The 13436-nt window shown below is 42.0% G+C and overlaps 1 protein-coding gene across 1 annotated transcript in view; it reads right to left on the minus strand.

The window, feature by feature from the left end:
• NELL2 (neural EGFL like 2) overlaps positions 1 to 13217 on the minus strand; it is a 135034-nt gene extending 121817 nt beyond the window's left edge. Inside the window, exons 1-2 of the mRNA XM_054271306.1 lie at positions 13040 to 13217; positions 12738 to 12866 (exon numbers count right to left, since the gene is read on the minus strand). Coding sequence (XP_054127281.1) covers positions 12738 to 12866; positions 13040 to 13094 — 184 coding nt within the window. The 5' untranslated portion in view covers positions 13095 to 13217. The remainder of the gene's footprint in view (positions 1 to 12737; positions 12867 to 13039) is intronic.
• Between the last annotated feature and the right edge of the window lie 219 nt (positions 13218 to 13436).

The following is a 13436-nucleotide window of genomic DNA, read 5'->3' on the forward strand; positions in this document are numbered from 1 at the left end:
TAATTTCCTGTAATGTAAAACAGCCCAGCTGTACCACAAAAAGTCAGGCATGCTCTTCCAAAAATGTCACGTCCATGAACAAGGATTTCATGACTTTTGGACTCAGCAGGCAAAAAGTAAATAAAGGATAAATAGTTATAGAACAGGTTCTAGTGACTGTATCTGCAATACCATATTTCTGCCAGTTTTTCAAACCTTTTGCAAATGACAGGATAAAAAAATCTAATTGCAGGCAAACCAGAACTTTGAACAAACAGAACTCCAGATTAGAAGTCTGTATTCTCAGCACAGGAGGCTGAAACAGCTGATTTGCTAACAAGCAATAGAGATCCTGCCACACTGGATTGTTAATAAACAACTCCTATCAAACTGCCACAGAAAATGAGAATGTTCTCTCCTGAACACTTCTGAAAGGAATTTTAGACATGTATAGCTCAACACAGAGGGAAGCAGCACACATAGAAAAATACTATCAGGAATCTTTAAAGGCATACATGATACAGAAAACTTCTGTTCCTTGTACACCAGAAATACTATCTCCTTCCCAGCAACTGTCATCATGAAGACACTATCACCAGAAGAGAAGGTGCTACTCAGTGGGGACCTATGACAAGTCAGCAAAACAATGAAGATAAAAGACTTCTGTTCTTGTTACAGAAATTCCACTCCTAGGAAATTAAAATGTGTGCTGCACAAAATGCTCTGCACCATCTATTTATCATTGTAATGCTTTCTGGTGATTTATAGGTTACAGGTTATCAATTTTAAGTTGCAATAGCTTTTTTGATTACCAGTTTTTCCTAGCCTATACTTCAACACTATTCTTAAACCCTTTTTAAGTTTTGAAGATGTTTTGTACGTGCTCCCTCATAAGCAGAATCACATACTGCTACTTAGAATTATGCTGTTTAGATTTTGCACAGCCAATACCACTATAAAATCTACTATGTTTGAACAAGGACACCGATGTAGCACAGAGTGGGATTTCTTTTGTTTCTTCATTTTGATGGAGATTCCAGCTATATTTAAAAGGTTACAGCTACTATAGCCTTTATAAATATATATGTGTATATAAACATGAACTCCCTTTAGGCACAAAACAGCTTTCTAGAAGCTGCTTCGAGAACACCTTGAAACCTGTGGAGAAAATCAGGCTTGCCTTATTTTCCTTGGAGCTGCCATCTGTGGCATATGCACCTAGTTATGCTTGGTTGCATACTGTCACATGAGCACTTTGTGTCAAAGTGACCTAACAACAAACAAAAGGATCACACCAAGAAATGCTGTTAACACTGGGACGTTGAAGAGCAGAAGAAAAACAATGCATCATCTTCCAGCACTACTAGTACTGTAATAAGGGCATGACACACATGAGAACTGCTAAAAGACTAATTTTATTTTCATTGTATAGCATGGCCAGGATTTTAACAGCTATTCAATTCACAGCAAAAGGGGAGGACAGGAGGAGGAGAAGGAGAGAGTGTTGCCAGCCTTTTTCAAATGAAAGGCAGGCTACCAAAGGTAAACAAAGCCCAATCAATTAACAACAATAAAGTACAAATTTAATGGCAGTAATAAATCACGCAAGCAGATTATGCTAGTTGTAGATCAAGCTGCATCACACGCCCTACCCTTCTCTCTGAAGCTATGATGCAGCTCAAATTCTCAAATATATCCTATTCCAGTGGTGAACTATCATACAATGACAGACTGTGTGAGATCAGCACCCACCATGGCACCTCTGAATTAGGATCATGCTTGGTGTAGGCAATCCAATCCCCTCTCAGCAACACACCATGTCTCCCCCTCACTTGGTTCTCACTGTGCAAGCGTCAGTAAGACTTACTCATGCTCTCTGCTCAGTCATGTTCTCTCAAAACCTCCTTTTGTTGTGACAAATATGCTGTTCCTGAGGACCTAACTCCTCATGCCTGTGTTTCATAGATTCATTTAGGCTGGAAAGGACCTCTTGAGATCACCTAGCCCAACTGTAATCATTTGTGGATGACCTAGAAGGTTTACCTTTTTTCTTCATGAAGAACCTGTTTCTCCATCTTGGTAGTGATTTGGATCTCTCATCCTAATTTCCCTTCATCCCTGGTTTTCTAGGGTATAACCCTAATGTGGGCAAAAACCAGTTAACTGCCTTCAGCCAACAAAAACTCTTTTAAGAATTTAAAAAATCTTTTAAGAATTTAAGTTCTGATTTCTTTCCACACAACACAATGGTGAGCTTAAGAAAGCATTAATATGAGATCATTTTGTAGATGACCACCACAACCATGCAGTCTGCATGAAAGTTTATCTTCTGACACAAGAGAATGGCCAACAGCCACTGACACAGATAAAAAGCACCAGAAAACTTAAACCTGTATCCTAACAGCAAAAATAGAGCAAGCAGGGCAGGGGGAGGGAGGCCACCAGTGGAAAAAATTTTATCTGAACACATCCAACACCTCTGTTGTTAGCCACAGGTGCCCAGCAGCAGACTGAGCAAACAGCAGCAGATGGGGGGAGAAGGCTGAACTGCACTGAACTGAAAACAGAATTCAAGCAGAATTAGGAAGTGGCAGAAACAGGAAGAGGCAGAGAGACCACACCTGAGGGTAGAGGTAGGACACCAATGCCACCAACCATACTGGCATGCTTGGAAAAATCTCTACTCACAGGATATCTATCTTGATGCCAGAAAAAGGAAAGAAAAATATTTTGAATTGAGAACATCAAAGAGGAGAGATACCAAGGAATACCATACACACCACTCAGATGTAAGCAGGGCAGACAGGTATAAAACACATGGAAGGCTCGAGCCAACCTTTACCAGACATTTCAAGAAAGCTGGGGAAGACCAGAGTTCAGGTTTTTCAGAAGTTCTTACTTAAACCAGGTATTAACAGAGTCCATGCTTCTGTGAATGTGCTCACTAGCCCTGAATCAGCTACAGGCTTAAACTCATGCTCAGTGTATAAACTTGGATGAGTTAAAATTACAAAATGCTTCCAGGCTCTAATTTGCTATTGTAGGCTTACTTTAGCCCAGCATCATCAAAATATATGTAAGTGCACCACAGAACAAGTTTCGGGAGAATACAAAGGCGCTGGTTTGATAATTGTGTACTAAGTGTTTGATGCTACTTTGTGTCTTTGAAAAACTCTCCCTATCCTGATCAATTTCACCAACACTCCCACTCTCCAGAGTACAGAAAGACTTGAAGGGTCATCCACTCATTTCTTAGCCTATTACCTGACAACTATATACAATAACTACAGCATAGCTACTGTTTCCTAGATATTATATTTCAGGCTATCTTCTTAAAAAATCAAAAGTATGGAGATTTCCACCACTTCTTTTCAGCAGCTATTCCACAATCTAAACTAGTTCACTGTGAAAGTCTTCTTTTATCTTAAATCCTCTCCATCTGTAGTATCATTACATTACTCTTACCTCTAGCTCTTTGAATACTAAATAATTCCTTCATTTTAAACCACTAAGAATCTTCTAATACTAGACACTTATCATACAATACTTTTGTCATTTCTCGGACAAGCTGTACATGCTCAAGTTCTTCAAAAGCTTTCTTACTAAGCCAGACCTTTTGTTACTGTATAATCAGGTTTGCCGTTTTTCTCTTCAGTCCCTGCAATTCATTGATATTTTTCTGAAATGCAGAAACCCAGAGTGAATGCAATAACCCAGACGCAATTTTTTTAAAAAATTCAACCTCCCAGATCTCTTACTCCCATATGCTTTCCTTATGCTAATGGTGTGTGCAAGGATTCTTAATAAGAGCAACACTGAACAGGGTACGCAAGGTTTTCCTCAAGTCAACCCTCTTCCTTCAATGAGAGCTGAGCAAATCTAGGGACTATTTCAAGTTCAAGGCATATCAATGTTACAGAAAATCTTAAGACTGCCTTTGGAACAGCTGGGGCACAATATGCAAATGCATGCTTGGGGAGCTATTAAAACACAGATTATCGACCTCAAAACTAGAAAATATCGTTTGGAACCCTTCTGGATCATTTCACAGCTGTATCTAGAGACTGATGGATATCCAGACATAGTCAAGGCTGGTGCATGTCATCTTCGCTTTTAGGATAAACACTGTGGATGTAACCACCATCTAATTATACTTAAATAAGCATTCGTGCCGGGGAAATTGTATAAACATTGCTCTAACAGAGTATAAACATTGCTCTAACTCTACAATTGGAGGTCTTTTTGTTATTATACTCCATGTTTTCAGAGAAGGAAATAGCCACTCAAATTCCACTAAAAGAGTTCTCAGTTATGGATCGCTAGCAATATTGATTGTAATGGCTCCCTTGGAAACATTACAGTCTATCATAGCAATTTTGGTGCTGCAGCAAATATGTTAATCTGCTAAAAGCCTCCTGAACATTGTGTCTTTGGAAGTCTCTCACAGTCTGCTGGTTCTTTTAAACCGTGCCCATTGCTTTAGCACCTTGCAAGAGGCCAGAACTGCGAGCAGCTACTCATGAGATGACTCAAGCTAAAAGTCAGTTAGTTCTAAGTTTGTGTGTCTCTCTGAAGTCATCAGCATCACACACACCCCAAAATCAAAGCATGCACCAAAAAACCAAAAGCAAATAAAACGTTAACAAATAAGAATTTTTTGCTGTGGAATTCTTCCATGTTGAAAATGGCTACAGAATTTTTTTTCAATCTGAAATATCTAAGTGAGCATTCCTAGTAGGTGTTTATCGTGGAAAAAATGTCCAGGCAAAAAAAATTTAAAACCAAAGTATCCTTTCTTATATTTCTCCTCAGATTATCCTGAGAGGAAACGATTTGGACAATGCCAAGATGGAAAAATATAGCATGTCTTAAACATTGAGACAAAATATAGAGGAGTTTAGGCAAAAACAGATGGACACTAAGAAAGAATCCAACAGTGAAAAATTCTTTTTCACCCCTTATTCAGCTGTGCCTTAGTAGCACAGGTAGGAGAACACAGCTGCTCAGTGGATCTGCACCTCGGCACAAAACCAAATGGGACAAAATATAGGGAAGAGTCACTACAAAGAATTACAGTTTTCCGTGACAGCTATATAAAATTTCCAGCCCTTACCAATGGTTTTAAATAACTTATGAACTCAGTGCTGCACATCCCTTAAGACTCAGTGGAAGCAGTGAAGTTAACCGTACCTGGAGCTATTTTTCCAAGGTAGCACCTGTATACCCTGGAGGATACAGACTAGAAGAACATAAGCTGGGGAGGAGGGGAGAGTAGAAAACCTATTTCCCACATCTTATAAGCAAAAAGTAGAGGGAAAACACACATTGTGATTGATCTAAAAGGGAGGACGTGTAGGAAATGCTGCTGTCCTTTGTGGCATCTCACTGGAGAATGAGCCATGCTGCAGTGGAGGAAGAAACCAGAAAAAAAAAATTAACCTTGCAAGTCTCAGGCACACTTTGTGACTACAGAACTATGCCACAGAAAAAGTAATTATATAAGGGTAGCAAGACCTCATTTTCCCCCATCACTTCCTCTTGCTAATGCATTCCTCCCCCAGCAATATGGAAAGATGCACTTGACAGCTACCTAGAAGGGTCACTGTCCTCTCTCCGAGTGCACAAGGGCTGCGTTCTCTGTGGCACACGGGACAGAAGCTGTCCTGCTGTCAACATCACATCTTTTAACTTCAGCAAACACCACTGCCCAGAGAGGCTGCCAGGTGAGCAGCCATCTGCACCTGCCTGCCCTTCACAGGGATATCAACATGGAGAGAGGCTCTTTGGCCCCACTCCTCCAAACATCAGGTCCCTTCTCACAGCACCAACCAGGACTCTGCCCCACATCCCCACACAGACACCACTGTAATGTATTCCCCTTCCAAACGTGCCTTAGAGCTGTACATCATACTCATCTTCAGCTTTCCAACAAAATGCCAGCTGCAGCGCTGAGATAATACAAGCCCCAACAAGGATTTTGTACTTGCAATATTCTAGAAGAGGCCTCATTGTAAAGGCACAAAGAAGCAAATGCAATTCTGTCTGTCCTTAGTTAGTATGAATCGTTTGGGGCAATACTGAATATATAAACAATACATGGTTATTTGCATTAACCTGAACAACCAGACACTCATTAAAAAAATTTTAGAGATTCATCATCATCCCAGTAGAAAACAGACCCCCAGGGACTTCAATTTATTGCAGGTATCAGATACAACTTTGCTGTGAAAAGCACAGGCTCAAGTCCACAAGAACACAGTAAAACACAACATTGCTTTAAATTGAGTCACACCCTGCTGATAAATAAATGCAGGTATTAATTCACTCCAAAGGCTCAAGTATCAGAGACTGAAGATGTTAGCTGTCATACCAAGCCCAGGCAAAGCCACCAAAGTCATGCTGGAACTTAACAAACTGAAAGGTGACAAGAGCCCATATCAAGACACATGGAAAGAGGTGAGAGTAGGAAAAAAAACAGGGAAAAAACCCAAAAACAATCAAACAAAACCCCAACAAAACAATAACAAAAAAGCCCACAAGCAACAAACAACAAAAAACCAACCCCAAAGGATTTAAATGGAATATTTAATCTCTGAGATTATTACCTTTCCCTCACCAGAAAAAGCCCACTGCAGAAAACCAAAAGAAAACTAAACAAAAAAAAAAGGACAACAAAGTAACACTTTGTGTAAAATACCTTTCCTTGGGATGAATAATGACAATTTTTAGAGCTGAACATAAAACAACTTTGTTGCTTAACACTTATACTTCTGTGATAGTAATGCCAAATACACACTCTCAACAACAATATTTATTAGAAACTTTCAGCATAAAACAGATGCAATCCCCAAATGTCACAGGCCAAGTTTTATGCCATTCCTTGACATTATTTGTGTCAATTCTGCACTAATGACTACATTCAGAGATTGCAAGCTTTTCTTCTCTCAGTTTCTGTATCTGCAATACTTCAGGTTCCTGTTCACTTTCCATTTCTCAGCCCTACCCTCTACTGTACCATTACAAACATCAATCAGAAGCTCAAGATATTAAAGTTTTTCTTCCATAACTTTTTCCTCTTTATTTTACAGATAAACCAGCACAACCAGTTAGCAAACAACACAGTCTCCAGTTCTGGGCATATTGATGAATATTCAGTAAGGGTAGTGCATCATAGTTCTCCAAGCATTAAAATTCATGGTTTAGGATGGAAAATTGATGCAGGACCCTCACATGCTATCTCCTTTTTTGGGCAGGGTCTTCAAGCAGCAGACAGTTCCCAAACACCTCCTCTTGCTACAACTGCTCCTCCTGCCCAGAAGTGGTTGAGTTCTTCTGGAGCAAGGGTATGTCTCAGAGGAGCAGCCAAACCAGCACAGGCAGCCCAGCTTTTCAGGGCTCTCCTGCTCTCCCCCAGCACCCAGCCTGACTCCCCAGCAGCATTAATCACAGTCCTGGCAGTGCCCTACCACAATACCACAATGGTTACTGTTTGCACAGGTGCAGAGGTGACTTTAGAAAGTTCCAGAAGTGAAGGGCAGCGAAGGGAAAGCTTATGCTGTTATTCCAGATACACCAAAACCTTTCTGGCTACCACATTGTCATAGAGCAATTGCTTACATGAGGCATTTCTAACATCAAAAAACATGAAATTAAACTTTGATTAAAATTTCTGTTATCTACAGATGATCTCTGTGATGAAGGTCCCACATTTTGAGGATTCAGTGCTTCTGAGTGAAAACAGTTTGCATGCAAGACAAAAAAAGCTGCAGTAGGTACTCACTCTGCAGTCAGCTAAGACAGTTGGCAACACTAACATCCTCATTCCCAGCTGTCTGTTACCACTCCTCTGGGAGATGGATACAGCTGGAGAAAGGGGATTTTACAGCACTGTAATCCATGTCACTGCAGTCAGCCAGGTTTGCTCCTGAAGCTGGCTGATTTTGCCATCAGCAGGCATGGGAACACTCGGATAATATCTTGCTTTGGAGGAGTTGTGGGGACAGTAACCTCTAGCTTCTGGGCAGTGATGAGCAGCTGGGAACAGTAATATTTTCAGCAGGCTCAGCTGGAACTGGAGAAAGCATCTGCCCACAGTTTCAATGACAGGTGGCAAGGAAAAAGCAATGTGTGTTGTAAAGTGCACAGGCAACGTAAATCCTATTTCTGTGACAAAGTTTACTCATCTCTGCTTTTAAGGCTTTTTTTAGCTTCCTTATTTAGTAAGTGCCCAGAGATGACATCATGAGACAAAACAGAGTGAACTTTCCAAAGGGATATAAGATAGAGTAATATTTTCTTGCTAGTATTTTAAAATAACACACTAATGATCCACTCATACAACAACAGATAACACATCACTTATACCAAGAAGCCTGGTTTAGGGGTGCTTTTCTTTTCTGCCAGCATTTTGTGCCAGCCAGCACCAATTCAAACAACAGTATTGTCGAGTCCTTTCATTCATCCCACTGACAGATTAAATTATTGTCTGGTGTTTCATAACACATCTTGATCTCCATCAGAATATAGCATATTTTGCCTCTAAAATTGCCCCTCCTCTGAATAAATTCCAAATTCTGTATTCAGATACATAATCTCTCACATTTTCATGACTGACATGTCCTTTTTAACTTTTCCTTAAATGCATGTCTCTGTGTTTGTAACCATCTGACTACACTCTTCTGTCCACCTTTTAGCCTTCCCTTTGAAGAGAATATACACCCTTTGATGGGCATATACTGTCCTTACACATCACCTGGCTTTCATTTGTGTTGCCTCTCATCCCTTGATTTACAGTGTACCTTCCACCCCTCTCCACTGGTGCTGGAGGCAGTTGGAAGGGTCTCCATTACTACACATACACACACACACACACTCTCTTTGGACAAAGACAGCCTGATGAACAGTATCTGCTCTCAACAAGAGACCCAGAATGACTACTGAAATACTCTATCTGTAAAATACATATAATACAGAATTTAAAGGGAGTGTGACACAATGTAATTGCCTAGTGAAATGTCAGAGACCAAGTTACTCTTGCAGCCCCTCTTTAGAATGTCACGTCTCAGAACACCATTTCCTACTGCCAGTTGAAATATCTGGCTTTACTGGGACCTTGCATGAGCTTCATGTTGTATCTCCTAGCACAGACGTGAGTCAGTCATGCAAAACCTTCCTCATCCTTCAGCCTCTGTTGTTGTGGTTCTGTCTGCTTCTTCAAACTCCCCTGCAGTTACATATGCAACAAGTCCTCTTGAAGCAATATCATTTCCATATTTACATAGGAAAGTAGCTACATTGGACTTTCATCTTCACCTATCTCCTCAAATCCCATTAATGCGATATCCTTACAAAAAAGAACTATAAGAATGACAACGTGTATTTCTCAAAAAGCCTTTTTAACAGCATTAATTACACTTCAGTCCACCTATCTGGTTTGGGCTTTACCCAAGTGTCATCCCAGTTTTGCAAAGGGAGGAACAAAGGTGTTGAAAATTTCACTGACTTACATAAACAGTTGCCAACAGAGAGACATTAGTGACACAGATATTCTGACTTCTACTGCTCTGACCAGCAGAGGAATAATTTTCCTCTCAACATATTTTGACACAATAATATCTGCTGTTGGCTAGAAAGTGCTGGCAGATGTTCACATACAGCAACACTAACATTTTTCAAGACTTCCTCCTGTTTTCTATTCATAATTGTATCTTCCCACAAGCTACACTGGAACATTTTACAATTACTTTGCAAATCAAATTTCCAGAAAAAGAAGTCCCTGCAGCTAACTAGACATAGATTACAGTGGCATTCTGTTGCTACCATTCATGACAACCAAGGAGCACCAGGCACCTAAAAAGCTTCAGAATTCAGCAACTAAAGCTGCTGAAGTCAAGTACACACACAAACACAAAAAAAGTCCAAGTAACAGCAGATTTCAAATGGCTAACATTATTTCTAAGTCACGGCGTGACACAAGACTGTATGAGTATAATCTAAATTATCTCACTGGACAGTGCCAGACTAAAATTACGTTTAAAGAGTAACTGCTTACTGTCTCATATGACCTATAAATACAAGTACCTTTGAAAAGTCACTTACACAAGGGAGAATTTGCCAGAACAGCCAATCAGATGCTAAACCTCTATATTGAAAAATTGATGCTACCTCTAATTAAGCAGTCAAAACTGACTTTTTGCCTAGAAACTAAAGAGACTATTCTGCTTTAACTATATATATAATTTTCCCATCATACATCTTTAATTTACCTGTTGGCAGTTCAACATGCCACATTCATAATTTCCTTCTAAAATAGAGAACAGCATTTAGGACTTCTGAATGTAAAGCTTATGTAAAGTAAGGCTTTAGAGAATGTGGTCTATCAAAAAGGCAGCATACTAAAGTGTTGTAAATACGTATATGATACGAGAAAAGATTCACTATCTGAAGAAACCAAGAGGAAAAGAAAGGATGGATCACAAGTTGGAGCTTCCAGAGTAAGTTCACAGATCATTTAAAGCAATTTGCATCATTCCCACAAAATCTTTTCTGTCTTGGACTAAGGCTTCAGCTGGAATAAGGAAAAACCCACACAGAGAAACCAAACTTCAAGGCAACACACACACATATTTGAAATTCACACACTGCAAATACATACATTAAGAGGCACACATTGCAGCAATGTTCCTAAAGTGTCAGTTCTAAGAGCAGAACAAAAATGACTAAGTGGACCCAGTGGTCTGATCAAGGAAGGAAAGTTCTCTATTTCTAAATGCAAGTTCAAAAATGAAAATCTCTCTGCTCAGTAAGGACCCAATTTACTATAAGAAAATCAGTAGTCATCTTATGCAGTAGCAGGGGAAATTATCTCCAGTCCTGCAGGGCATTGAAGACTTCCTAAGGGACACTGAGTGACTTCAACCACCATTTAGCCACAAGTGTTTTCATCCTTGTTATTTCTCCAATTGTTCTCAACAAAATAAAAAGGCTGCTGGGAAAATTTAAAATTCCTGTCTTCTTTTGTTACAAATAAACTGCTAACCCACTTGGGAACTATGTACATTTGTAATTGCAAAGAACGAGGGAAAAACTGGAAAAAAAGTAATTCTTTAGTAACCCAGTAATTTTTTGTCCTGACACTGGGAGAATATACCAGCAGGTCTTATTCTTCCAAACCTCAAATCCTGCAACCACTGAAGACAAAGTGAGTTTTAACTTCCCCCCACTCCTTCACCCCAATCCACTGTAGCACAACAGGGCTTCAACTCAGAACGATGCCTTAAAAATTACACCTATTTTAGGACACGCCACCAATCCCACTGGCACACAAATGCATCTCCATGCTGAGCAGCAGACCCCTTCACAACAGGTCTCTGCTGTGCAGCCACAAGCTCATCACAGATGTTTAAAGCCAGCATGTGCCAGTGCTTCTCAAGGCATATGCCCATGTGTCTCCACATTCGTGTCCACAGTGACACATGCTGGCAGCTCCAGGGAAGAACACCACTAGAGAGGTCACCTTAAAAAAAAAGAAAAAAAAAAAAAAAAGCCTTTGGCAACTATTAGCTTCCTGATAAATTATCTCATTAATGCAAACATGAAAAAGAAATTCCCTTTCTAGATTTTATCTCCCTTAGAACATAACTCTCCTGTATGTGAAACACAGCCTCTTGCCTGTTGCACTAGAAATTTCTTCAGATCCAAGCTAAACTCCTGGCATGACACAAGACACCAACAATGAAGTTCCCCTCTCTTGAAAGTGCAAGCTGAGGAGGAGGTGTGCTTATTTTTCATCAGATGTTGAGCCACACTCCTTCTTCTTGCTTAGTCATAGATTATAAGGAGCATTTAATAATCTTTCAGAGGAGAGACTTGCTTCTAAAGGCCAGTTTTAGGCTTCCTTTTTGTTTAAATAAGATAGACTTGGTTTTTTTTTTCCTAAAAATATTGTTGATTCCAGCTTCATTTAATGTATCAGTATGTTATTAAAGTGTAATTCAAAAACACACTGACAATGAGCAAGTGTATGGAAAGTAACCAATGCCAATACATTCAACAAGATATTGAGAGGTATTTCACAGTCTTTTATAAATTACAATATAAGAAAGCTTAATAATGTTTAATAATCTCTGATAAAACTCCTAAATGTACTTTTGGAAGAGAGAAGACTACTATTTTATGTCTATTCCCACTATTAACAAAGAAACAATCACAAGCACTAAAAGAGACCACAACTCATTCATTGTTTCTCAGGAGGGGTATGTCACAGAAACGCCAAAGGGCCACTTTCCTTTGGCAAAAAAAAGGTTGTTCTTATTTCAAGCCATCTGCCTCCCTCCTCCGGGGCACTTCATTTCAACATTTTGCTCGACTCACATAAAACTTTCAGTGAGGTTTTCCTTAGCTGGAGCTGGGATATGTTTAGCGTTTCCCAAGTAAAGCGGTAGAGTGGGTGGTGCTATTATTCATCACCGCACCCCACGACTCACAAACATGCCATCTGCCATCCCCGTTCCTGCTGTACTTTAATTAAGCGTCTACCAGTCAAAGAAAAAAAAATGGGGTGACAGGAAAAAATTTTATGAAATAATGAGAGGGGAGCGGTAAAGAAGAGTGGAAGAAAAGCGAGCAGGAGGGGAAGGTACGGAATCCCGAGGTCTCAAAGCAAGCAAGCCTCTGGCGGTGGGGGGACCCGGGGGGACGCGCCCCGTGCGCGGCGCCGGGCCCCGACGGCCGGGGCTGCGGGGCCGGGGCGGCCGTACCTGTGAAGAGGAAGGCTTTGCTCCCGTTGTGCAGCCCCGGCACCTGGCGCACGCCCTCCGTGGAGCCTCCCAGCTGTAGCTCGGACAGCACGTCGATCCGCAGCGAGGGGTCCACGCCAAAGCCTGAAACTGACCAGAAAGTGCCGTCACCCACCCGCCGGCACCGCAACTTCCCGAGCACCCCCCCAGCCCCTCCGCCGCTGTCCGCACCTGCGGCTGCCCAGGGGCCAGAGCATCGCCGCTGCGAAGCTCCGCCGGCCCCGCTCCCGGGCGCTCTCCCGGCGGGTCCAGCATCCGCCTACCTGGCCCCAGGCAGAGGAGAAAGCAGAGCGTGCTCAAGCGGATGCCCGACTCCATGGTACAGCGATGCGCTCAGTCCATAGTCCCCCGCTCCGGCTGCTGCGAGCGAAAAGCCTCCGGGGCACGGGCTGGGTCCCTCCCCGCCTCACCGAGCGGCGCGGACCCCGCGCCGCCCCGCAGCGCGCATCACGGCGGGCGCCGCACCGCCCCGCGCCGGCCGGAGCACACAAAGGCGAGGGAGGGTGGGAGACGAGCGGGCAGCGCAGCCCTCCGCCCGCGGGCAGACAATGGGGGAGCCCGGCGGAGCCTCCCGCCGCCGCCGCCGTGCGAGCGAGGCCGCGGCCGCCGCAGGCGGCGCGCCCGTGCCCCGCAGCTCCCGGCCCGCCGCCGCCAGGCGAG

The sequence above is a fragment of the Melozone crissalis genome, unplaced genomic scaffold (assembly GCF_028551555.1).
Source record: "Melozone crissalis strain CALT ecotype California unplaced genomic scaffold, PUWL_Pcris_2 ptg000004l_1, whole genome shotgun sequence".
NCBI classification, from domain to species: Eukaryota; Metazoa; Chordata; class Aves; order Passeriformes; family Passerellidae; genus Melozone; species Melozone crissalis.